Source organism: Artemia sp. Qi Xiang Cuo, chromosome 7 (assembly GCF_049724085.1).
Source record: "Artemia sp. Qi Xiang Cuo chromosome 7, ASM4972408v1, whole genome shotgun sequence".
NCBI lineage: Eukaryota > Metazoa > Arthropoda > Branchiopoda > Anostraca > Artemiidae > Artemia > Artemia sp. Qi Xiang Cuo.
The window spans coordinates 9,828,092-9,855,446 of record NC_142800.1 but is presented as its reverse complement, the minus strand read 5'-3'; the positions used below and the strand labels follow the sequence as shown (position 1 = coordinate 9,855,446).

At 36.8% G+C, this 27,355-nt stretch overlaps 1 protein-coding gene across 1 annotated transcript in view; it reads left to right on the top strand.

The window, feature by feature from the left end:
• The window catches only part of CalpA (calpain A), a 105,569-nt gene that overhangs the window by 69,880 nt on the left and 8,334 nt on the right, over positions 1 to 27,355 (top strand). The window contains exons 13-15 of the mRNA XM_089091691.1: positions 9,321 to 9,465; positions 19,998 to 20,125; positions 25,705 to 25,900. Coding sequence (XP_088947817.1) covers positions 9,321 to 9,465; positions 19,998 to 20,125; positions 25,705 to 25,900 — 469 coding nt within the window. The remainder of the gene's footprint in view (positions 1 to 9,320; positions 9,466 to 19,997; positions 20,126 to 25,704; positions 25,901 to 27,355) is intronic.

Below are 27,355 nucleotides of genomic sequence, written 5' to 3'. Positions count from 1 at the left end.
TTCGGGCAATTTTGCAAGATTCTACCGAAATTTTCGCCGGGGGCGAAAATTTTACCGAATGCCAAAAACGTTGGAGGGGCTGTGTGCCCCTCATCCCACCCCCCTCGGGGTGCCCCTGGTGAGGAGCCATTGAGAAGACCTAGATATACGAGGTGGTTGACGGTTCTAACATTGGTGTCACCAAGTGCTATAATGGACGATGACTCACCTCTCATCAAATTAAAAAGCAGTATTTCTTACTTATCAGGATTGAAACGAAGGTCATGTTTAAGGTACTCCTGTTGAAGTTTGACAAATATCTCATTCTTTCTTTGGCTGAGATTTAAAACGTTATCGGCATAGCAAACTTGAGATAGATTCAATGAAGATAGAATCAGATATGTGGGGCACTAGTCTTGAGAACACACAGCTATTGAAAAGATTAGGAGACGAAGCTGCCCGTTGGCATGCACTTTTCAAGACAGGAATGGGCTCCCTATGTGGAACAGGGGAGATACTTTTATCCGGAGGTAGTCTCAGGCAATTACATAATCGAGGGTATATATCTCGATTGTGCATTTGTCTAAAACTTATTCCGTATAAAAATATGAATCACCGAGAAACTCAGTCCATATTTGGCTGTTTTGAAGATTATAACTGGGTGGATGAGAAAATCAAAGGCACGTCTGATATCGTGACTAGTGAGAACTAGATATTCTTCTGAGGATTCGGCATCAGTTTGTGCATCGCCTACACCTGTGAGAGCTTCCGCACAAGCTATGAAGCTTGAACCAGAACTGGTGAGGCGGATTGTAACATGTTTGTTCGCGATCAGGTCGGAAAAGAAGCTCGAAGACTTTTGAAAAGGAAGTTACTACCGTAATAGGTCGAAATGATGACCATTCTTGGTTCGGTTTTCCTTTTTGGGAATTGGGAAAGGTCTCCATTGAAAAAAGAAGAGGGTACAATTTGCTGTGTAAAAACCATCTGCTTTAAAAGCGCCAGGTATTAGACTAATCCCCCAAAATTCAAAATCTCCCCCAAATTTCAAATGTAAATCACAGCTGTAGTCAACCAGTGGACGATTCAGGCTTGGAATGTCTGATGACTTCTTCAATCGATGCTATGCTAGCAAGGCAATTATCCAACTCGGTTTCATAAAAGAGTTCAAGATGTTGATCAGGAGCAGCAAAATGGATTCATAGCAGGCATACCATTCCTCATCAGGAATTTCAGCCACAGAGACACATGGGGGAGACCTCTCTTTGTGAGAGATAATTCTAAAAATAAGATGTTGTCACTTTAAGCACATAAGAAATTGATGTCTAATAGGTTTCTACGACGAAGAGTGAAAGCCCTAGATACATTTCTTTTTGTACAGAGACGAAAAACATTCACGGTACTAGTCAATGGACGGTCGTAATCTTTCCAAAGATTGAGTCAAAATTTTGCTTCGAGGCGAGAAGCAACAAGATAAATTCATATGATTATAAGAGCATGGATCCCAATGATGTCAAATCTTTGCTATTGAGGCCAGGCCATAATGATTGTAGGAATATAATAATAACATGAAGACGATATTGACAAAAAAAGTAGGATGGATGGTCGTGTAAAAACTAACTGCTAATTTATCTGGCTAAAACCGGCGTTTGTAATTGACATGACTGGGGACTCCCAGACGCGGAAGATGGTCTGCGAAACATAAGTATTTTGATTCAAAGTAATTTCCTCATCGCCTCCAAATAGTTCCCTTACTACTTGGAATAACCACCTGAGGACGCGTCGAAGAGATTGTCCCTTTATTTTGAGCACAGCATAGTCCTATATATGGTAACTAAATTTTGTTTCTAAGGTGAGTCACAGCTATTCAAAGGAATTTGCTACATGGGTGTCGCATATGTACTGACCATCCATAAGAAATCATTGTTGCGCGCGCATGAAGCCGGAGCCAAAAAGAAGTATTTGGTCATCTGTGTGCCTAAAGAGTCTAAATCAGTGGTTCCTAACCAATTTTGTGTCATGCCCCATCTAAGCATTTCTAATATCCTGGAGCCCCTCCCCCCATGATATTTAAATTCTGTTATTCAAGATTTTACATGTATTCACCTGAAGGAAGCTCATAGGGCCATTAGCTTGGTATTTTTGGGGGGGGGGAAGGTCGTTCTCGAGGTATATTTCATGCTAATAAATAATATTCTGTATAAAACAACTTTTATACAATGCATGACATTATTGCAATAATATCATGTATCTTCTTTGTTCTTTAACTGCATATGAATGTGACGTAGCCACATGAAAAATGTTCATATTTATATGTTCAAACATATATGTTCATATATGTTTTTTTCATATTTAAGGCTGTAAAGTATTGTCAGCCAAAGATGAACGTCCTGCCCATAATCCACCAAAATATTGCCGTGCCCGATCGATGGGATGCACCTCTCGTTGGGAATCACTGGTCTAAATTTTTCACTGGAGAAAATAGGAGCTATCGATGTTTATTTATATTGTGAATTTGACGAAAATGTTATTTTTTCAGCAGCAAATGCCAAATGTATAACAGCCTGTGTCTGTCAGCGTTTCTCTAGAATCATGTCTTTCGTGTTCAATTACCCCAAGGAGATTCAGGCGCGCGCCCAAAACCCCTTTAGCCCCCCCTCAAGAAAAAATTACACTCTACTTTTAAATCTTATTTAATCTGCTCGGTTTTACCATTTATTCCTTAGTCCCTACTCAAAACTTGCATGCAAAGTGGTAAAATAAACTTAAAGTAATGCCTAAAATTGCTGTTTTCTCTAAGGAATTTTTAAATTTTTCCGTTGGTTCGCCCAGGGGATGTGCTCTTTTGAATGAGACTGGGGCACAATCGATCCGACCACCCTAAAGGAGGGAAACATGGGGTAAAAGTCACCCAAAGGGGGGAAATGCGAAAAAGTATCTTTTTGCCTATTTCAGCTTGATATTTGGTGAGTATATTCGTTATTAGATAGAAACTGAAGGGAAGTCATGGGGAAAGTGTTTGGATTGTTCCACCGCCCTGGGGGGCGGGGGTGAAATTCAACCAGCAGGGGGAAATGGGAAATGTTTGTTTTTGCCATTTTTAACTCGACATTCGGTTTTTATTCTCGAGTATTAGAAAAAAAGAAGAAAGTAATGAAAAGTTCTCAGTGCCCTAGTAAATTACGGGGGGGGGGTGGGGTAAAGGGGGTGAAAATGGTCAAGAAAGGGTTTTGATTGTTATGTTTTCTTTAAAAAAGAACTGATACAGTGGAGCTTTCCAGAAATACATCCGGAAGATTCGTTTATCGTCGTTTTCGGTAGCCTGCACATAGAAATGAATATCCTGAAAGTGCTAGGAGACAGGATTAATGGATCTAAATGGGACGAGCAAATCGTCCAAGCTGATGTCACAACGACAGGAAGGGCAGATGCCATTCTTAAAGGGTCGCATGTTACTAGGTCCCGTTATGCTCACCATGTAACTGCTTCAGTCCTTCATATCCTTAGGCGCCGAAAAAATGATGAGTATGCTCCTGAGAATGAAGAGAGCGACAATGAGGGGCTGTCTTTCGATCAATGGCGTGAATCAAGAAAAGAATTCAGCGCCCAGTTTAGTTACTGGTCAACTGTGCGCGATATTGAACTGATTTTGTTGATGTTTGTACGATCCATCCGCCAGGCAGATTTTATGCTTTTTGTCGATGCTCTGCGAAAGATTCTGCCGTAGATTTTCGCTCTGGACCACACAAACTACGCCAGATGGCTGTCGGTGCACGTTCGAGACCTGATTGCCATCAGCACTCAGAACCCAGCTGTATTTTGTGAGTTTATGAAAGGAAACTTAACAGTTCGAAAGATAAAACATACTTTTTCTGCCGTGGCAATGGATCAAGCGCATGAACAGATCAACGAGAAAATGAAAGTAACAGCCAGTTTGATTGGACTCACCGAAAAACCAGATGCCATGCTTCGATGGATCACATCAGGTCCCGATGTTCAAAGAGCCATTGAGGAGTATGAAGAAAGTTTCACAAACCCTTCTTCTGAAGAAAACTTGAAGCATCATGAGGACCCACAAAATTACAGATGCGATTCATGTGCCGAGTTCAGAACTTTCTTTAAGTCATTGAAGGAAGGGGCAATCCATTTGCTGAATTAGAAAACGACCTTCGTACCCTTGAAACGAGGAAGGTCATGCCCAGTAACGTAGTACAAAACGCCAGGAACGCATACAAAATTAAACTTGACCAATATAAGAAGTTTACCGAAGAGCGACTGACAACATGCTCCATGCCAGTCACAGAAGTTATTAAGAAAAATAACCTGTTACTATTCACAAGTGTGATAGCCAAGAAACCGTCAGAGGCGAAACAAGAGATTTCTAGTCTGAAAAACAGTTGTTCTTTGTTTGGTAGATTGTACACTGTCCGCCAGTCTCGCGATGGCAACATGAACGAGTTTTTTAAGCACGAGAACCAGCCAATTCCCCCTGAACTGTCCGACAGCGGATCCCTTGGGAAAACTGCAAAATCTGACCTTACAACTTGTTTAGAAGCATTGCTGGATATGCCAACTACTATTCCTCGAATCAGTGCAAAAGTATTCGATGGATCAGTCTTGGTTCATATGCTTGCACACGGATCCTGCAAATTTTTCAAAGATTACGCGGAGCCAGTTTTTCTACCGTACATTCATAGCCAACTAGAGACGGTCAGTAGTATCTATGTTATACGGGACAGGTACATCAAAAGCAGCTTGGAGAAAGGAGAAAGAGAAAGGAGAGGTTTTGGACAGCGAGTCAGCCTAAGAGAATCGACTCCTATCCCTTGGAACTGTTCTGCTTTCCTCCGTACCGAAGAAAACAAATAGCCAAGGTTCTTCCTGTTAGCAGACCGCTTGGCAAGCATGAATTTGTTTGGAAAAGAAGTTTATAGCACAGAAGATGCATATGTTGTGCCTTCGGTGTCAGCTGTTCAAGATGATTTGATCCCTTGCAATCATGGAGAGACAGATACGTAAGTTATGCTCCACGTTCGTCACTAATAACTGTCTGGTCACTAACAAGTTATGATACGAACCGTAGATACAGATGTGCTCGTGCTAGCTTTGGCTGCTTGCTCATTCGTCCCACTTATTGAGCTCTATGTGGACTTTGGTGTGAAGCAGCAGTGCAGAATCATCCCAGCTCACGAAATTCATCATACGCTTGGCCCCCAAAAGTCAAAAGCTTTTCCACGCGTTTACAGGCTGCAATACAGTATCTTCCTTCTCTGGAATTGGAAAGAAGAAAGCCTTTGATGTCTGGAAAAGTTATCCCGATGCAACTGACGCTTTCTTGGATTTGTCGTCTGCGTCGACTGCTACGAGACCGCGAACGCACGAGCTACTGGAGAGATTTGTAGTTTTATGCTATGAGCGGACAAGCGAAGTCCAGGGTGTTGACGAAGCGAGAAAAGTGCTTTTTGCCAAGGGACGGCAGACTGACCGCATCCCACAAACATCCGATGACCTTTTTCAGCACACCAAACGTGCACACTTTCAGGCTGGCCGAATTTGGGGAAGAGCAGCCGACCCCGTTCGGAATCTGGCTTCCCCCTCTGAATTTTGTCGGAAGCTGATAAATGATGAGTGATATCCGGTCTGGACGACGCTACCCGAGGCTTCCAAGGCGTGCAAAGAACTGATCAAATGTGGCTGCAAGAAAACCTGCAAGCCACCATGCAATGTAGTGGAGCGTGCTAAAGATCTGACGCCAGCAACGAATAGGCTGCTGCACCAGGGCACCAACTGCGTACCACTTTTCTTTTTTTGCCTCTTTTTATTTCTTCCTTCAGTGATTAAAGTCATATCTTTAAACGAAAGTTATAGTAGTGTATTTCACTCTTAAAGGAGGGGCAACGAGGGGCAGTCATAGTTTTGCGCGTCACAGCTGTCATCCACGGTTTCCTTTGTCCAGTGTTTGCCACCTATTCCCAGTAGAGTCATCATAACCGCCGCCGCCAAAATTGAAAAGAAACTCAGTTTGGCATTTTCGCCTGCCCCCCCCCCAGTTTCCCCTCTTTCCCCTATCCAGGATTTAGGATGTAATATTGTACCACTCGATCTTGAGAATGCCTCCTGAAATGGCGAGAACAAACTTAGAGACAGCATATCAGAAATTTCCCTTCGTTAGCATTTCCCCTGGGGGAAATATTTTTACCCCTGTTTCTCCCTCCCAGGACATCCTCTGCACTTTTGCCATGGCATTAAATCAGTGACTATATAAGATTGAATAAACAAACCGAATGCTAATTTGAAATAGGTGAAAACAAATATTTCCCGTGTCCCCCCTGTTAGGTGAATTTCACCCCCCCCCCTCCTACCCCACCACTCCCTTTGACGGTGGACACTCCAATATCAAGCTAAAATAGGGATTTTTTCCCCTTTTGTGTGATTTTTACCCCTTATTTCCCCTCTTAAGGTGGTCGGATCGATTGTGTCCCAGTCTCATTCGAAAGAGCAAACCAAACTGCCCCTGTGGACCAACTTTCACGCTTTTTTCCAAATTTGCACGAACCTTTTACTAAGCGACTAGACTACTTCGGAAATTGTAGGCTCCATTGGTTCTTAGAATTTCACCTACATTGTTTTGTTTTGATCATTTCAAACGGTAAGACAAAGAGAGTATGAAAAAGTCCAAAAGGTGAGAAAAGTAAAGCAAGGTATAAAAGCTTCCAAAGAGTAATTGAAAGATATCAAAAAAATTCAAAGGCAATATGACAAAGTCATAATGGAGACGATATGACGGAAATTTAACTGGTAGTAAATTTAGTAATAACTACTGGTAAAACTGGTAATAAAACTTAACTGGTAAAACTCTAACTAAAACTGATGTGATTGTGAAGTAAAGAATGGGGAAGAGATGCAATGTCAAGATGGTAGGCCGTGGCAAACCCCCACAAGAATTTTATTCAAATAAAGATGATACTTCTTAAAACCTCCCTATTTGGGCCAGAAATTAAGATTTTAAGGTTTTTGTGCCTCTTTTCTTGAGCAAAATATTCCTCCCAATGGGTTTGAACCCTGTTTCGCTTTACTTATACGCAGATGTCGAGGGAAAGGGCCAATGTAATCAGGTGAAACCGAGCGGGAAAAAAAAACTAGGAAAACCTTACACTTGAACTTCACAATCCTCCTTTTACGGGAAGACCTTGCTACACCTAGAGCAGGGACTTTGCCACCTCCTTCCAATTAAAAAAAAATCATGAACTTCTAGCACTTTTTATTTAAACTTCGAAAGAAATTCCTGCATCCATCCCTGGCCTAGAGGTAAAGAGATCGAAAAAGTTCTACATTTTTTTTTATTTTTCCTGTAGTGTGCTTGTCGCGGAATTGCAGACTCAAATTGGAATGTAAAGAACTGTGCAATCCGTAAGTGCTCGTGATAAAACGGACTATGTGAAGTCGAGATTATTTAGTTTGTTCCAGATAATGTCTATCAAAAGGGTTGAATCGAACAACCTAGCACTAAGACTCTCAAGTCTTGCCACGGATTACCAGCATTTCATGGTAAAAAAAGAGGAAAATTAATTTTCCAATTTTGATATTTGGCATCACCCTCTAAAACTAGTAAATCTTTTGGAGCTAATTCACGGCGCCACTAATGAATTTATTTTTAAGTATTTTCATTATATTTGGCTTTTATATTCTATTATTTAATTTTTTTGTTTTTTTTTAAATTTTATACATTTGAACTTTTTTCATTTTTTTTTAATTTTGTCATTTTAACTTTTTTGAATTTTATTATTTGAATTTAGCATTTCACTTTTAGTCACGTAGCCGCATGCACTTTCAGCTTGTAAAACACAAGCTCCAGAATTTGCATTAAATCTGAACAAGTAAGTAAAAATTAAATAAAGGAGTTAGTGGCTGTAATTCCACACAGCGTCTAAAGATGCCAAGATTCCACGGGACCTTAATCCTATCCTCATTGTGATTTATAAATCCTAAGCATAATTACCCCTTGTGATTTTTTATGGTGTTAATCCTTTAACCTACATAATAAAAGGTCAAATAATTCAAAGCCTTCAATTTTAGACCACAAAGTACGTGCTTTCAAATCGTTTATTTTTTTTGTCATCGTTCCTTCTTTTTTAAAGAGCTGTTTTGCAAAGCCTTTCTATTGTTTCTATTGTTTCTATTCTATTGTTTCTATTGTTTCTATTCTATTGTTTCTTAAAACCCAAAAGAGTACCATGACCCCTTAGCCTAGCTTATAGTTTTGTTCCTTAAACTATACGGTTTCATTTTAGAAATAAGAATGAATCTCCCCCCAAAAGGGGTGCGATTTTGATGGAAATATTGCAACGAAATTTAACAAACATGAGGATGGCAATATTTAAATCATGAAGTGTATCTAATTTGTAGTCAGAATACTACATAATTTCAGAAGGTTCTGCCCAAAAGAAAAAAAAAGTTTATACGACCTAGAAGGAAATACGTTAAAGCCTGAAGTTTGACTTCTTGAAATTTACGCCGTTTGGTAACTATGTCTTTTGGGACGTTAATATATGACGAGGTTTTTAAAAAAGATTTTTGGTTTTGAGTATTATTTTAAATGTGGTTTAGTGTTCGATATATTACAGACCTGGTTGCGTATTTGAGGAATTATCTACCATTGAAAAATAGGAATAAGGTGTTTTATAAAAAAAAAGGCTGGCCGATGGTGATTATTTTTTCTCCTGATGTAACTTAGGAGTTGAGGATGTGGCACGTATCTAGTGGGGTGGAAGCTGCTTTCTCACTTAAGACGTAATTTTTTGTGGGTGATACCCTAGAGTTTACGGGGATCCTGGAGACGACTTTGAAAAGTATAACTGTTCAGGTTTGCAAATATAATAAAGTGGTAAAAAAAAGAAAAATTATTTAAGTTTGTGCTTTTCTGTTTTTTTGTGTTATTGTTTTCCGGGAAGATATGATTTTTTTATGTTGTGATATTGAGATATATACTATGGAATACTGTTTTATGGCCTTATTCGGCTTACAATAAATTTATTTGTTTTACGCAAGACTCAAAAATACTACTCATATCATTAATTAACTGATATAAAAAATAATGGGATTAGTGAAATTCGCAGGTTGTTTTAAAGCCATAAAGGTAATATTTTGAATTTGCTGCTAAAAACCACTAACCAGAAATATTGTTCACAATCAGAATAGATTTACTTTCCCAGTCTGGCTAATTCTGACCAGCTCGTGAATATCGGTGAAGTTGCTTTCCACTAGTCGTGAATATCATCACCCTTGCGATCGACCTAACATCTATGATTGAGAAAATTGACTAACACCTAAGTATTTTGTAGATGCCAGAAGATGAAGGAGACGGAGATGATGGGGAATTGAGCATAAATTCCAGTGTCAGAGATGTATTCAAACAAATTGCTGGAGAGGACTCTGAAGTTGATTGGCAGGAACTACAACAAGCTTTAGATATTGTCATGAAGCAAGGTAGGCATTTTATAAGAATAATCAGATTGTTATTTTTTTGGCGGTAAAACTTTATACGATATTCGCAGAAGTCTGCCCTAATAGTGAGCAGTATCGTTGTTTCATATAGGTGAAATAATGAATTTAACTTATTTATGCTATTCATTGTTGTTTTTTTTCTAATCATTTTTTTCTTTGCTGATTGATGTTATAATCTTTGTAATCCTTTTTTCTGTGTTTTTCTTTCTATTTAACATAAAACTCTTATTTTCATTCCCCTGAAAAATTGTGAAAAATGTAAGGCAGTCAAATGCTCCATGAATTAACGGTCAATATATTATGTAGATTCCATAATTGAAATAGGGACAAGGTGAACATACTACTCGCAAACTATGACTATGAATTTACTCGCAAACCCCCCCCCCTTCCTTATTGTCCCATATATAGCCTTAATAAAGTGTCTCATCGTTCTTCTCAACGCAGTCATACGTTATAGCTTCTGTATTAAACCGGTCGTCTTTTCGCCCTCCAATTTATCTCCATGTGTGATTGAGTCCGTAATTTATCAAAATAATTATTTGAAATGATTTTAAGAAATGTATAATAATGGAAGGAACCATCATAATCTGATCAATAAAATATTTTGCATATTATAAATTAAGATTTTCATTGTTTTAGCTTTTTTTAGTTTTTAAATATTCCACAGGGTATATATGAGACGTCAGGGGTAAAGGTATATTTGCGAGTGAATTGATTATTAAATTCGGAAATGGTATAAAAAAAGAATCGAGTATAGAGTTTACCTTGTCCTTATGTCATTTATGGATTCTCGTATTTATTGACCAAATTATCACTAGAGGGGTACAATAGAGGACCCTAATTTGGTGCCTATTGGGAGGTAAGTACGGGGATCACCACTTATTGGTTCAAAAATGGCGCAAAATGGTTGCTATGCTACATACTCAAGGGGGAGAACCCCTTGTCGGTCCAAATGTTAGTGGGATTCCCGCTCTTACCCCAACGGTTCCGTATCTATCACTATCAGGTTTACTGATAGGACCTTTTGTTGCTACCACCAATGCTCGTGGTATTTTTAGTTACCAGTTTTATACCGGTAGGCCACAACGCCACTGGCGTGCTAATATACGGGTGTCACCACTTATTGGAGGGGAAAGCCCCGGCCCTACATTATAATGTGATTCCCGCGTCTGCCACACCGGTTCTGCAAATATCGGGTTTGGTACTATAGGGTTTGGTACTACCCGATTTACAGTATACCCTGTCCCGGGGTTTGATAACGCGATGGAGTGGTCAAATAGCCACTTTCTAAAGCCAAGTGTACCCACCTTGGGTTGCGGCTAGAAAATCTCTAACTCTCTCCTTGGAGGTAACAAACCTCCCTGTCAAAATAATAATGACAGTACCTCGTAGCTCTATTTCTACCCTACCTGGGTTACGGAAACTAATACAGAGTTTGTAGAAAATACCTTACTTTTATTCTTGCAAAAGGGTCACAATAATCCCACAAAAATATTTCTCCCTCAATAGGTTCTAAACGCAGACTAAACAAATATAATAATAATAGGTAAAGCAACAGTTCGTAGGGGTGGACTTTTGCTTGGCTCAGCCAATGATTCCGATCCCCATTTAAAACCAACTCTACCTTTTAGTTTTATTGTTCAATGACCCCAAACCAGGAAATACAAAAATAGAACTTACTTCAAAGCTTGCTTATTGCGACGCCTCTAATTTACCAACGAGAATTTAGCCTGTCTTTTGAAATTATACTACAAACAAATGTATTTCAAAAAACGAGAACAGGTCATTTATCGGAAAGGAACAGAAACAGGGGTGGAACCCCAACACCTCCCCCCGTAAGATAAATCACCGCCCACGTGCTACCTTGGTCCACCCTTACAAACACAAACACATAACTTCAACTACACAAAATCTATTTGACTTCTCTTCTCCACTAGTGTCTGTGCTACTACGTCCACCGCGTGGCTCTGTGTCGGTCGTCTTCGATAAGTCTCTACTGTAGGACCACCATGGTCTAAATCGTATAGTTTCCGCATTAGGTTTTGAAAGTTGAAGTCCCCAAGATTCGTAGACAATGATTGTGCGCAGCACAACCAAAAATAAAAAAATCTCTTGCTCTCACGAATTTAAATTCGAAAGAAGAAGAGAATGCGTGTTTGGTACATATGAAGATACCATTTCTCGTAAAAAATTGGTAGTATTGCCAATTCGAGGTTTACATGGTAATACAGCCTAAGGCCTTTATAAAAAAATTAGGTGCCTCGGTATATCAATTGAGTCGATCCAAACGCAGACCCATACAGCTACGATCAAATTACGGAAATTCAGGGAAGAAAGAACCAATTTGCCTAAATGATAGATTGTCTTTTTTCTGGGTTTCATCTCCTAGAACAATCAGATCCAGAATAAGCGTTAATGCTAATTGAAGATGAAACTTGGATACATCTCCCACTGAATACAATTTGCCGGAAATAATTGTCGGTTCCCATGAAGAATAACAACTATGAATAGGGTTACTGGACAAAGGTTTGGCTGAAGTATGAAGTGACTGGGAGAGAGTATCCCCCAAGGACTCCAGATCAGAGAGGCAAAACCTCGGTAAAGAAATCACAACTTGTCCGCCAGTTGTGCATTGAGGAAAAGGGCTCTCTTTTGCGACTTCCCGCAGGGGATCTTCCCCAAGGGATTCCTCCCCCTCATAAAGGATCGACATATCTTTTGAGTTGATAGTACCAATCTCAGATTTCTTTCCAAGTTTTTCCAATCCGACTCGACATTCAATATCTCCCAATTTTCCCCCAACCCGTTGTAGGTCATTCATCTCTATTTTGTAACCATCTTGTTTTATTCGCCATGGGTCTTTGACCTCTTTTTCCCCCCTATTATTTATGTTATCAAGGCACAGCGAATCCAACATATTTTTATTTTTCGTCACTGCAGGCTGAATTTACAAATTTTGTGTCTTTTTTGCATTCCTCTTTTCATCTCTACTTTTCTCAATTTTGTCAGTCGCGCAAAATAATACCTCATCTTTAAATCTGATTTGGACTCCAGTGTCCACCATCTTTGACTGCATTACTTCATTGTAGCTCCGTTTAATATCTCTTTTCTCTCTTTTACTTCTCTTTACTTTTACCGTAGAAACAAATATTTCGTTATCAAATGGAAACTGAATTCTGACATTTGGTTTTTCATATTGTGCTAAAATTTCCCAAACTTTGCGAAGAAAAGCGCGTACAATAAATTTCGTCTCATTTTTCTCTGGTACAATCAGTGTTTCATTTTGGCAATTTTTTTTTTTGGCGTCTGGTACTCGTTAAAAGCGTTCTCAAGTTTTCCATTTTCTGGAAATTTGCATTTCCGATTTTTTATATCTCCAAAGTCTCCTCCTGCTAAAATATCCACTGCTAGAGTAGGTACTAAGCCTACTTTTATTGTTTTTCTTTGGATTGTACCGTCGTTCCTTGCAATTTCTATTCTTACCCAAGCAGACGGGCATTTGTGCTTATCTCCATAATAAAACACTGTTTTAATATTACTTTTATGGTCTATTTCCGTCTTTTTAATTAGGTCCATTCGCACAAAAGTTTGCTCACTCCCTGAGTCAATTACCATTTCGCTCAATTTTCCGATTAATTTTCTTTCTATTTTATATGATTTCACGAACTCGTTAATGTTTCCTTCATTATAGGCTGTAGCCCAATTTCTTCTTTTAGAGGTTATTCCGTTATCTCTATTATGGTAATTTTTAGAAAAAGGCTCCGAGGAATCAAATTTTACCAGATCATCAACATTTTGAGTATCAAGCATTTCTTTTTTCCGACAGGGTGGCACAGCCTCCCAATTTGTTCTATGGGCCGGTCCACCTTCCCCCGCAGTCAGCGAAGTTGTATATTTTCTCGTAAAAGTGTTTAATGTTTGGTAATTTTCATTTTCTCGTGATTGATTTTTAGACAAATTATTATGGCTATCTGACAGTCTAGAAGTTAGTTGTGATAAAATCTCACTTTCTGGAATTCCTAAGCGGGCTTCTATTAGACCTATCATGGTTCTTTAAACTCTTGGTGATATCTTTCTTCTTTCTCTCTAGCTATTTTATCATTCTCCTTTTTTCGTTCTCAGGCTATTCTATCAGCCTCTTCCTTTCGTTCACTGGCTATTCTATCAGCCTCTTCTTTCTGTTCTCTAGCTATTCTCTCTTTCTCCGTGAAATTTAATATACGTTGTGTCATATCTATTTGAGTACTTTTTCGCGAGCACCTGCTGGACCTCGATTTAACACTGATCCTTCTACTCAGACTACTTTGATTCCGTCTGTCATTATTTCTTCTTAATTCATTTTCTGAATCTGTTCGTTCTATATCCGTATTGTCTCTTTCTTTATAGGCTACTCTAGCCTTCTCCTCCTCTTTTCTATTCTTTCTAATTTCATGTTGCTCAGCCTGCATTTTCCCCTCATATTCTCGGTGCTCTCTCTCAAAGGCCTCCATATTAGCCGTTCTTTCTATTTTCCTACTTTTTCTATGGGTTTCACTCGCCCTTCTGGGTTTTGAGTTAATGTTATCTCTGTCCGATATTGTTTCAAAATTCTGTTAGCTTCAAAATACTTTATCAGTCTAAATGAAAATTCTTTTATCCATGTAACTTCCGGTTTCTCGCGAAAAATTGCTGTATGTCAATTAGCCTTATATTTTTTCTGAATCATTAGTTGCGCGATATATTGATCCGTCAATTTTTCAATTATGATCTAACAAGGCACAGCCCATAATAGATCTTCATAATTCTACTAATTGATTCCGTATTTTTTTTTCTCTTTATATATAACCACAATAGGCTACTATCACTATGTAGGCTAACTCAACTAGTCTCTTCGAAAACGCGGAATTCTTTTACTATCAGGTTTACTGATAGCTCCTTTTCTTGCTGCCACCACTTGTGCGTGGTATTTTTAGTTACCAGTGTTATACCGGTAGGCCACAACGCTACTGGCATGCTAATATCCAGGTGTCCCCGCTTATTGTATGGGAAAGCCCCGACTCCAGATTATACTGTTAGTCCCGTGTCTACCACACCGGTTCTGCAAAAAGCGGGTTTGGCACTCCCTAATTTACAGTATACCCTGTTCCCGGGTATGATAACGCGATCGAGTGGTCAAATGGCCACTTTCTAAAGTCAAGTGTACCCGCCTTGGGTTACGGCTAGAAAATCTCTAACTCTCTCCTTGGAGGTAACAAACCTCCCTGTCAATATAATAATGACGGTACCTCGTAGCTCTGTTCCTACCCTGCCTGGGTTACGGAACCTAGTACACAGCTTGTAGAAAATACCTTACTTGTATTATTCCAAAAGGTTCACAATAATCCCACAAAAATATATCTCCCTGAACGGGTTCTAAACACAGACTAAAACAAAATTAATAATAGGTACAGCAACTGTTCGTAGGGGTGGACTTTCACTTGGCTCAGCCAATCATTCCAATCCCCATTTAAAACCAATTCTACCTTTTATCTTTATCTTTCAATGACTCTAAACCAGGAAGTACAAAAATAAAACTTATTTCAAAGCTTACTTATTGCGACGCCTCTAACTTAGCAACGAGAATTTAACCTGTCTTTTGAAATTATACTATAAGCAAATGTAATTAAGAAAACGAAAACAGGTCATTTATCTGAAAGGAAAAGAAACAGGGGTGGAACCCCAACAGTGCCCTTCAGTCCTTGAGCATCCTTTCATGATTCTGAATCCTGCAAAATTTGAACTATGTTTGACGATGTGTATGATCGCTATACTTGCAAATATTTTCAAAATTCTATCTCTTAAGGTTACCGAGCTACAGACTACTGATAAAAAAAATTAATAATAATACAGAAGCGTTTCTCCTCAACACATTCATATTTACCCAGGGATGGTTTGAACCCCTCCTCCCTGGGGTTTCATCCTTTTTTCATCTGATGGGTTTACCCGCTTTTGACCCCCTGAAAGCTTGTCTGACTTGTAAAAAGTAACAAAAATACATTTAAACCATTTTTGGCTGCGATTTGTAATGTTCTTTTTGTATCCCCTCCCCAACAAAAATCCTGGATATGGCATTGCATTTGGCATCCTATAAATTAACAATATATAACCTATAATCTAACCATAAATATAGTACCATGAATTAATGCTATATATTATCTATGAATTGACTGTGATTTAGTATGAATTAATTGTGAATGTGCCACTATGAACTAACACTTTTTAGATTCTGACGTTCTCTCCCTAATTTGAGGATGGAATTTTTCGGAATTCCCATAAATCTTTCAATTTTTTATCAATTCAATCACCCATGAACCCGAGCAAGCCTCTTTTTTTAAGAATTCTTCACTTCAATATTTTAGCTGTATCCAAAAACAAATAAAATATTGCTCTCACCCTCTTCCCTGAAGAGAAGGGGTGAGGAATAGCTATGGTCCTTTTAGGTCCTAAATCGTTAATTATTTGTGTTTTTTCCCCTTGTTTCTCCTCTAATGCATTTTTGTAGTGTATCAAGGGCAAAAATAAATTATTATTATTATTATTATTAAATATTTTCTCCTTTGCCCTAGTAAGAAACAATTTTCCGTAAAACTTGTTTTTGATATAAATTGTTACTTATTTTGTTGTATAACCTTAAAATGTAATTCTTCCTATATACGCATGTTTTTTTTTTTTTTTTTTTTTTTTTTTTTTTTTTTTTGCGTAAGTCTTCATAAACAAAGCTGAAGACATTTCGAAGGTCCTTCTATTATCTGACTATTTAGCAAAATTGTGATTTTCCTTTTATTGAAGAAATCTATTCTTTTTAGTGACTTTTGTGATTCATATTCCAGTGATGTTTGTTTTTGTTCTGGTCTTCTTAGAATATAGTTAAACGGAACAGAAACTTCAGCTTCAATTCTCCATTTACACATTAAAAAAAATTGCTTTGAAATGTAGTAGTCACCATAAGGAACTGGGCTTGATAGACTGAGAATATTAGGTCATTTTGCTATACCCCTTTCGTATTTTGTTGAAATAACTGTTTCTTTTTTTCTGGATTTGCCCTGTTGGTCAACATACAGGAGACAGTGGTAAGAAAGCTTTTGCATGTACAAGTAATACCTCACACACGAGGTGGAGGTTCATATCCTTTTTTTTATTCTGCTTACAACCATAATTCAAATCTTAGCTTTCTTTCTTTGACTGATAAGAAATTACAAAACGAAATCAAATCTTTTCGTTGCTTCAAAACTTGCGCATGAAGGTTTATTTATTACTATAGCTTTTAGCTTCTTCTAGAGAGCTGAACCTACTTTATGATGAAGTATTGTGAATAGAAAGCTTTTCCAAGTTCTAAGTTTAGTTGGCGTTTGTGAAAAGAAGACAGTAACGCTGGAAGTAATTTTATTCAGTTTCATAAACCTGAGGAAAAAATTTTATAAGTGGAGTACTTCTCCTTTGCACCGTCACTTCTCTATGTAGAAGTTTTAATAACTATAAATATTTATTTTTACAATCTTTTATCTTTTAAAATTAAAACTTAAAGTAAATCCTTCTGATTGAATTCCATTGTGGCGCAAATTCCATTTGCAAGTTCAAATTTGTGGAAAGGTCTGTTGCAACAGCTGGACTTATTCTTACTTATTGGGGTTCTCAGATAGAGCCCAACCAGTTCCCCTATTATCCCCATGGACTGCTGAAAAGTGGGAAAATAGAAAATTGGCCTTAATTCACTCAGGTTCTGTGGCTCTGAAACCACTGCTTATGGAGGAGGGGAAGGGGGTTCACCCCCCCCCAATTCAAAATTAGTAAAATGCATGCAAAAAAGGAACATTCTCAATGAGGGGGGGGGGGTTAAGATAAGTTTCCTCCATATTTGATCTCTAAATCATTCTTCCCCCCTTTCTTCCTACGCAATAAAAAATTAGCTGATTCTAGTTATATCAGTGATCAAACAATTTTTTTGGTGGGACGAAAACGACTTAATAAATGCAATTTCTGCAGACCGATAATCAATTTTCTAAATGGATTTGATTCTTGATTTATTTAATGCGTGAAACAATCCACGATTTCCTTAATGGGTAAATCAAAATATTGAATCTTGATTTTAGGGAGATGCCACTAGTGCCCCCCTCTACCCATTTTGCGCAGTTAATAGAACTAGTTTAACATTTATTTTATGCACAAATTCTTTATGTAGTAATAGTAGAGGTTCTGCCACTTCAGCACCCATTCTTAACGCTCAATATCAATATTGGCTAATTTGACTGCTCAAATAAAGTATTCCTTAAAGAAGAAAAAATGCTTAAAAATAAAAAATAATAATAAATTTGTAAGTACGTTGGGATTTTTCGGATATGGTCTTTGCTTCAATGTCGTCAAAATCCTATTAGTTATAATAATTCTGAAATCATTATTCTCTGATTTTTAAATTCTAGTGGCAACTAAAAGGTGGTAATATTTGTGCCTGAAACAAAATGAGGTGCTGCTCTAAAAATTTGATATAAACATCTAACCACTAGATTTTTCGCCCCTCCCCCAAAGATTTTGAAAAGTACCTTTTTCCCTATACTAGATTTTGAAAAATAAATTTTGAAAAATCTTGAAAAAATACATTGTAGATACGAAATCTGCTTCCCCCTTTCTCTCTTCTCTCCAAAACTGTTATATTTTTCTTCTTTCTAGATTCTTTGTCGTCTAATTGATGAATTCTTACGTGGGAGTACAAACACACCTAAGCTTATTTTCTAATTAATGAAGGGGCCTGTCTTAATTGACAAATAATGATAATTAGAACATCCCGATTTGAGGTTAATAACGTGATATGGGAAATAGCACCAATAGTGCTGAATTGGAACTGAATTCTGCCTTTTCTACTTCATCTTAGAATTGAAGCAACACCTGGTTACAGGTTCGGAATAGCTGTTCGTTACGAAGGAGAGGGAGGCGTGGTTTCTTCTTATCCTATTATTTGTGAATTAGGATAGGCGGAATTCTCTGCAGTTTTTGAAAAAAGTTTTTTGTGTTTGCCTAATCTAATTCAAAATCACTACAAATTATCTTTATGTTATTCAATGAAGTTTAAAAAAGCGAAGTGATCAGATCCTAAAACCGCATGTATGTATATATAGAACGCTTTAAAATTATCGATTTTATATTTTTCACTTTCTGCCTTCTACATTCTTTTTATTGTCTAATAGCCCTTTCTAATGACAGTTATTTTTCATAGCTAAATAAATTTTCACCTTCTACATTCTTTTTATTGTCTAATAGCCCTTTCTAATGACAATTATTTTTCATAGCTAAATAAATTTTCACTTTCTACATTCTTTTTATTGTCTAATAGCCCTTTCTAATGACAATTATTTTTCATAGCTAAATAAATTTTCACCTTCTACATTCTTTTTATTGTCTAATAGCCCTTTCTAATGACAATTATTTTTCATAGCTAAATAAATTTTCACCTTCTACATTCTTTTTATTGTCTAATAGCCCTTTCTAATGACAATTATTTTTCATAGCTAAATAAATTTTCACCTTCTACATTCTTTTTATTGTCTAATAGCCCTTTCTAATGACAATTATTTTTCATAGCTAAATAAATTTTCACCTTCTACATTCTTTTTATTTTCTAATAGCCCTTTCTAATGACAATTATTTTTCATAGCTAAATAAATTTTCACATTCTACATTCTTTTTATTGTCTAATAGCCCTTTCTAATGACAATTATTTTTCATAGCTAAATAAATTTTCACCTTCTACATTCTTTTTATTGTCTAATAGCCCTTTCTAATGACAATTATTTTTCATAGCTAAATAAAGGGGGTATCAGACCAACTGCTTAAGGGTCTGTACGTGTAATACGCTTAAAAACCGCTCTGCCCAAGATTTGAAAGTGTGTAATGTATCTGATTTAAGCAGATCACTTATCCCAACCGTTTGGGGAACACCAAATCAAATAATGAAACTATAATTTTCGAAGCTTATCATTGATGGGAATTGAACCTACTAGGTAGGGAATTTTACGGCTACGGCCCCCTCACTGCCAAATTTAACGTAGTAAGCGCTTCAATGTAATTTTGCCGCTCACAATAATAATGAGTTGGCGTAAATTTTTTAGACAGAACCAGAATTGTCACTGAAATTATCAATATATAATTCACTTGCGAATTATCTCAAAGTTTTGAACAAAATGCCAAAATATTAATTAGTAGTAATGTATATACTTAATTTATTTTTGACGGTGATATTCACTGCATTTACCTTTTCTAAGAACACAAGCCCAGGCCTAAAATACCAGGATCTTTAGAAAAATCCCAAGGAGTTGCGACCCTGGACGTTTAGCGACAAATTGTAAGACCGTGGATATGCAACACGCTTAAACACTTTCTTTGCGTTTAAACTTAAGCACTAAACACTTTTAATTTAAACACTTAGAAAGTTGAATCTTCTGTCCTTTTCTTTTTTTGTAAACTCTCTTCTTTCTATAATCTTTCTAATGTCTTATGTTTTTTAGAGTTTGAGTTTGAAGGCTTTAGTAAGGACACTTGTCGTAGCATGATTGCCATGTTGGATGTGGATCACTCTGGTCGATTGGGTTACGAAGAGTTTAGGAAGCTTTGGTCTAATATTGTAACACTGAAGGTATATCTTATAATATCTTTTTGCCAGTTTAAAGACGAGCGGGTAATTTCCTAAATGGCTAAGACCTTTTCACTCCACCCCCCCCCCCAAAAAAATAAAAATAAATGAAGTAAGTTTTATGGACCCTGTGCGAGTTTGATGTTCTAAGTACGTTAGATAAGTTCTTAGACCACAAGGGCTATGGGCTAAAAGTTAAAGTAAGGCTTACGGCCTTATGAGAGTTTTGTTCTGAGACCACAAAGGTATGCACGACGTTTGACAAAAAGAGAAAAAAAAAGAAGGGTGATCTTCAGCCTGTGGATGAAGGTTTAAAGAAGGTTTGGCTCATCCTTTAGGAAATATTCTAAGAAATATCCTAATTCTAACAGGATGAATGGGACGATCTGAGACTTTCACTGGCTGAAAGTTGCCCTATTTTATTTTCTTAATTATTTTTTTTTCCTTTCTTTGTTTCCTTCCTTTTTTGTTGAATTCTAGGTGCGTCACCTTTCTGCGGTTCTATAGAATTAACGATTCAACATAAGACGACAATTCTGTAACAATTCAATTTCTTATATTCGCCTTTATCTAGTCACTGAGTTTTATTTTTAAAATTTGCTTTTCATTTTTGTTTATATTGAAAAATGCACTCGGAAATTTACGAAAATGGGAAAACTTTCCTGTTTTTAGCAACTTTAGTTCATTCTCTTGGAAAAAGTGTAATTAATATCGTTTCTCTGGTATGGTTAATGGATAGATCCGAAACAAATGAGTCCAGCGATTTTTGAAAATTACAGCTGTAGTAATTACATGTTGCAAATTACAGCATATTACCGCTATAGCTGTTCGCAACTTTTGATGCAAATTACAGCTGTAGGTTTGCAGTAAAAATAAACGTTTCACAAGGAACGTAAAACTTAGGGTTGTATTTTAGGGTAAAGGGTTAAAGCCTCTTAAACGGGGTTAAAGCCTCTTAAAGGTCATACTTAAGGTAAACCCTCTAGTAAGACTTCTTCTGTCCTAAAAAGAAAAGGCACTGTAAGTTAATAATTTAAGCTTTATTTAAACCAGAGGTTCTCAAAATGTGGGGCACAACACTCCGGGGCGCGTCAAGGCCTTATAGGAGTGGCGTGAAAATTTTAAAAATCGACATTGTATTGGTAGGACAGAAAAAGATTTGTGAAATTTGCGTAATAATAATCGCGTCCTCTATAGTGTGTGCGATTCACAAGGCTGTATCCGGGGGGGGGGGAGTACTCGGTTTGAACCCCCTCCCCCCCCCCCCGAAATGTTTGTTTGACTCGTAAAAACGTAACAAAAATGGATATAAACAAATACTGTATGCGTTTTTTGAGGTTTTTTATGTAACCCCCCCCCCTAAAAAAAGAAAAAATTAGTAACTCCCCCCCCCCCGAACAAAAATCCTGGATGCGCTTCTGTCAATTCGGTATGTTTATGCATCATATACAGGAAGCGACAATTAACACAAGCCATTATCTATAAAAGGATTGTTGTTTTATCGATAACCACTATTAAATTTATTCTTATTATGACTGACTATTAAAATTATTTTTATGAGGGGGCGCTCGTCTTGGGTTAACCAAAGTGGGGGGCACGGCCTGAAAAGTTTAAGAACCTCTGACCTAGAGCATATTTTTAAGAGCAGTGCAGCAAGTCTGCCAAGAACCAATTGAGGAATTCGGCTGTGGGCAGTAATTAGATAAACGATTTAGGGATTTAGCTTTGTAATTTGGGAATTACTTGGAAGTTGCTTTTTCAATTTCAAGACTCGTTTCATTTTTTTTCCAGCTTGATTTTTAGCTTCTTCTTTTTATGGAAATTGTGGTTTTACTAATTGATATATCTTAAAGTTTTACGTAGAACATATCAATAACTCAGGTTATTGCATAACGCTATCTTTATAAAATGCTTTAATAGCTATTTTCATAACGCTTAAGATATTTAATAGCGGTTAGGGGAGGGGCTGAAAATGTATTTTTCAAAGTGCAAGGGGGGATGGGCCTGTTTCGTTGTTATTTTTTTCAATAAAAATCATATTTTAAAAATCCCGCAATAATTTTGCAATGCTAAGATTTAAAAAAGAAAAAAACTTATGTTTTTGTAGATTTTATATATTCTCTGCGAAGCTCATTCGCAGAGAAAGTCAGGAATAACTTGTGCCAGACAAGTGTAATTAGATTGTTGTGACCTTAAAAATATGGGCTGTTTGGTGTTTTTTTTTTTTTTTTGCTTCATGCAGTTTCATTTTGGGAGGAGGAGGGGCGTGTGCAGCTGTATAAGGGTAAGGCAGCTTTGTGCTACTTTGAGTTGTTAGTCGTAATAACAGTAGCTTCATTTTTGAAGGTTTTTTGTAAGTTTTAATTTATTTAAATTTAGATAAATATTTATTGGTTGGCCTCTTCAGACGGAAACATGTTAACAAAACAATTTTTACATCATAATATGCACACAATTTCTAGTCAACAGATTTTCTTGGTCGCTTCCAATTTTTTTCACATTTTGTCCACTTTTTTCTTCGTTTTATAAATATATCATTTCCCTTTGTTCATTTTATCTCAAGCGTTTGTATTTTAAACATTGAGTATCAAGTGTCTTCTTTATTTTCATGCCACCAAGGTGGCGTTCTTAGAATTTTTGTTGATTCAAAAACTATAAATTGCGTTATCCTTCGTCCCTACTGATGCAATTTTACGCAAAATCGGCCTTTTTTGCGTGAATCAACAAATTTTCTGCGTTTTTTGTTTTAAATTTATGCGTCACAACCGTTCAATGGCTACGTTGAAATATTTCTGCTTCTGCTGAGACTTCGGGAATTGCATCCGTTATTCTGAATTTAAGGCTTGTAGAATTATAAATTGAAAAACTAATTATTGATCAGAAGCTCTTAATTAATATCGGCCAAAAAAGATGAGGTTCATGTCCTTTTAAGCCTAGATTTTAATCCTTAGCGCCTGGGGAAATATTTTAAGGGAAATGAACATAAAAGATAAGAAACATATTTTTAATTAAATATAGCGAATTTAGGCTTATATAGGTTAGCCCTTTGAAAATTGTTCTTGCATTTGCTGTTTAAATATATCATAATATTTTTACGAGTAAAAATACCGTGTTTCTTATGTTTCTCTGTTTAAATATCTCATAATATGTTTTGCGCTTCAACGGCTGCGCCGAACCGTTTCTGTTTTAACATTTTTGCGACTTTCCTGCCATCTTCTACCCGTGAGCCTTTTTGTGTTAAAAAAAACAATCGCATCAATGGGAAACAAGGGTTAGTGACGACAGATTATTGAACGTTAGATAGATAGATAAATTTTATTTCATACAAATACAACAACACATATAATTACATAGAGCCAACAGGGAGCTAAGCTCGAAAGGAAGGCTAACAATTATTACAATGAGTTCAAGTATGCCAAAAATAAATAGTTACAAACGGCAATTTTGAATAAAATTGTTGTGAGTTTTAAAACATTCCCTTGATAACATGAAGATATAGATGGCGTTTTATCGCCAATGTTTAAGATACGAATGCACACAATAAAAGAAACAGAATGTCCTGTGGTGACGCAGTGAGTTTGATCGCAGTGGGTTTCCTGCGGTGACGCAGTTGGTCATACCAGACTTCGAGTTCGATCTCAGCTTTAACGACAAACGGCAGTGTCGATGCAAGGACCTTAGTAATCAAGAAGCGTCATTAATGCAGTATTTACATACGCAGAAGCAAATGAAATTGTATATTAAATCAGAAAAAGTAGACAAATGTTAATGAGGATGGTAGTGACCCAGAAAATCTGTTAACAATCTATAACTCGTTTGCTTATTATGAAATAAAAATTGTTTAACATGTTACGTTCAGAAGAGAACAACCACTAAATATAAAAAAAATTTAAACCTTTTCTTCTATTTCACAACATATTATCATTTTAGTATAAAACTAATTAAATGGCTAATTAATTTCAGTATGAAATTAAACGGTGAAAACCTAGTCACTTCACCTCTGAAAAGAGACTAAATCTAAAGAAAGCTTTTCATTAAAGCACGTTAGACAGACTATCGAGAAACTTTTGCTTTCCTTTTAATAAATAGCACTGTAAGTTGAATTTTTTGTCTGAATTTGGAGTTACGCCATGCTAAAATATAAAGTAGGATCAAAATTTTTGATTTTTTGATTTTGTAATTGGGCTGCTCAGTTGCAGGAAAAGTCAAGGATGATTTTCTTGACTTTTAAATTAGCCTTTAAAGCTAATACAGGGGAAACCCTCACTGTAGTAACCACAGAGTTTTAATCAAAACTAATGCGAGGGTAACTGTATTCTTGCGAGCATTATAAACTCTAATGTAGAATATTTTTTACATATTTTTAAGTCATATGTTTTTTAAGACTAAAAAAAAGTAAATTTGGCCCTTTCTACTCAATTGAGCTTACATGGGGGGTAGGTGGAGCTGTTATTTTTTAATCATTAATTTTTAAGTTTAATACATTTTTTTTAATTTTAAAATTTGATTGGACAAGCCTCTTATTTTAAATTAATGTGGGTGTTTGAGAGAACGCAACGAATCTGAAATTTTATTGATGAAATGAAATAAAGACTACACGGCAAGGGAGAGCAGACCTTCAGACAGGGTCATTTAAAGATAAAAGGGAAAATTATTTAAGATCTGATGATTTCTAAACGAATCTCTTAGTGATTTTCTATAATCTGAACTCTCCAAGGAAAACTAGCTATTTGCCACCATATCACACTAAGCAAAATCCTGGTCATGTCTAGGCTACATTAAAATGTTCCATTTTAATGTAGCCCTAAAATGTTTTAAGTAAAAAAAAACACAACCTATTACATGTGTGAATCCTTGCATCTTTTTCTACTTTAAAGGTGTCATTTTCGTACAATTTTCTATCGATAGAAGATATCCAAAGAATAAAGATTAATATTTTTAAGAAAAATGATAGGATTTATGTTACAAGGTACACGCTATACAATTTTTCATCACAAAAACACAGTATCCTATTTTTTAGGGTCTCATCGGGCTTTCAGGGTATTTTCGGGGCACAACTTTCGCGGTATTTTCAAAGAAGTATGGCGCCAGTAAATTTGGCCCTTTCTACTCAATTGAGCTTACATGGGCATAGGTGGAGCTTTATCTTAGAGAAGGGGGCAAATTTATCTTCTTCTGCCAGAACTTGGCCATGTACCAACTTTTGAATATATTTCTAGGGGGTGATTGGTTTTTTTGGAGACTCACCCCTTTCAAACTGTGAAAATATGAAGCAAAGTTTTTATGTCAAAATTTATTTCTAATTCAATTGCGAAGCAACGTCAGAAATTGATGTTCCTCAGTCCTTTTCTATCAGTCAGGTTCAGTCCTTTTCCGTTTCTTTCCAGCCTCTTTTTTCAATCAGTCAGGGTTTCCCTAAGTTTAATTCGTTATGGGGGAAGAGAAGTCAAAGATGAATGATCTTACAGCACATGACTGAGAGACGCATCACTTGAGGGTATGAATTACTATTCTCTATTGACTTTGAAATAATCAGTTGAGATCCCCTTTTGCCTCTTAATGAAACCCCCTTTAAATTTCAGGGTATTTTCAAAGAATACGATGCAGACGAATCTGGTACTCTGTCCACTATGGAGCTTCGTTCGGCTTTGGCTGCTGCTGGCTATAGAGTGAATTTTAAGATTTTGAACGCCCTGGTTCTTCGATATGGCAACAAACAAGGATCCCTCTCTTTTGATGACTACCTAATGTGTGCTATCAAATTGAAAAATATGATTGGTAAGTAATAAATTTACTCTCAGGGATACCAATTCACGAAAACTGAGGGGGAGGGTAATTTTGTCCCCATTTTTAATGAAGATACAAAGAATATATTTCAAAATTCAGGGAGACGGGGGAAATTGCTTCTCCAGCCCCCTCCCCCATTGGGTGCCCCTGTCTATAGTATGCTCATGCTGAAATCTGGGGTGGGTGTACAAGTAAGTGAGCATTCAACTGGTCACTGATATTTTTGCTAAGGAGTATAGGGGTATGGGAAACTAATGAAAGGAGGGTCCTGCGTTTGTCCTCATGAAAAAAGGACCAAAGCCATCTAACCTTGTCCATCAAAATCACGGAAATGGGGGGAGGGAATGGCAAGTTTTTTTATGAAGACTACAATCTAGATTTTCAAAGTCTGGAGGTGGGGGGGGGGCATTTTTAATGAAAACACAATTTTTTTTCCAAATTTAGGGTGGAAGGTGGCAATTGTCTCGAGCCCCCCCCCCCTACTAATGGGCACCCTTGTCTGTGGTAAATAACGACAAAGGTTATACTGCTTTTCCATTATACAAATAACAAAAGGTAATATAACAAGGAATTGTTTCAAGACAGTGAAGTTTAGAAGAACTAAATGAATATTTCGGATTTATATCTAAAAGCCGTCTTCAGCTAAAAAATTAATATAAGGTTAAACTCTATGTAAAATACATGAGAATTATAACTTTGAAACTTTCTCAACTTCATGATACAAAGCAAGTTCAGCTAGGACTGAAAAAGAAGGCAATTCATTCAGATAAAAAGAGATCAGGATTTGATTTTATTATTTAATTTGCTGAAGACGAATTTTAGACAGAAATCCGAAACAGTCATTTAGTTTTGTCTAATTTTTTTGTCTTAAAATAATTCCTTGTTATATTAAAAAAGAATATCAGGTTTGATTCAAAGACATTTTGAAATTCTTTTATTTGTCTCTGGCATGCTCAGTCAAAAATCTAGAAGAGAGGCCATAAGTAAGTAAGCATTCAAGCTGGTCACTGACGTTTCTATTAAAGAGTGTGGGTATGAGAAACTAATATTGGAGAGTATTTGTTTACGTCTCAGCCAAAAAAAAACGACCAGAGCCATCTAGCTTTACCCAGAAAACGCGTGTAGTCACTTATTGAAAAAACTTAAAAGTGCCGATCACCTGATTCAATGTCTTTGGTCGGGAGTGCAATGCGTTGTTGGGGGGAAATCATCTGACACTTCCGGTGTTTTCTCCCAGATTTCTCCAGGTACCCATTTAGAGCTGGGTCGAATCTGACTGAACTTACAGAGTCACACCATTGACCCCTGTTTCCAACTAAATAACCAGCAACGCCAGAACTCAAACCCCTGACTAGCGGTGAAATTTCGTCAGAATCCTGGGGGTAAGGAGGAGGGGAGGGAGAGTTGGAGCCAATTTTCTCAAATCAGGTGAAAATGACAGTAAAA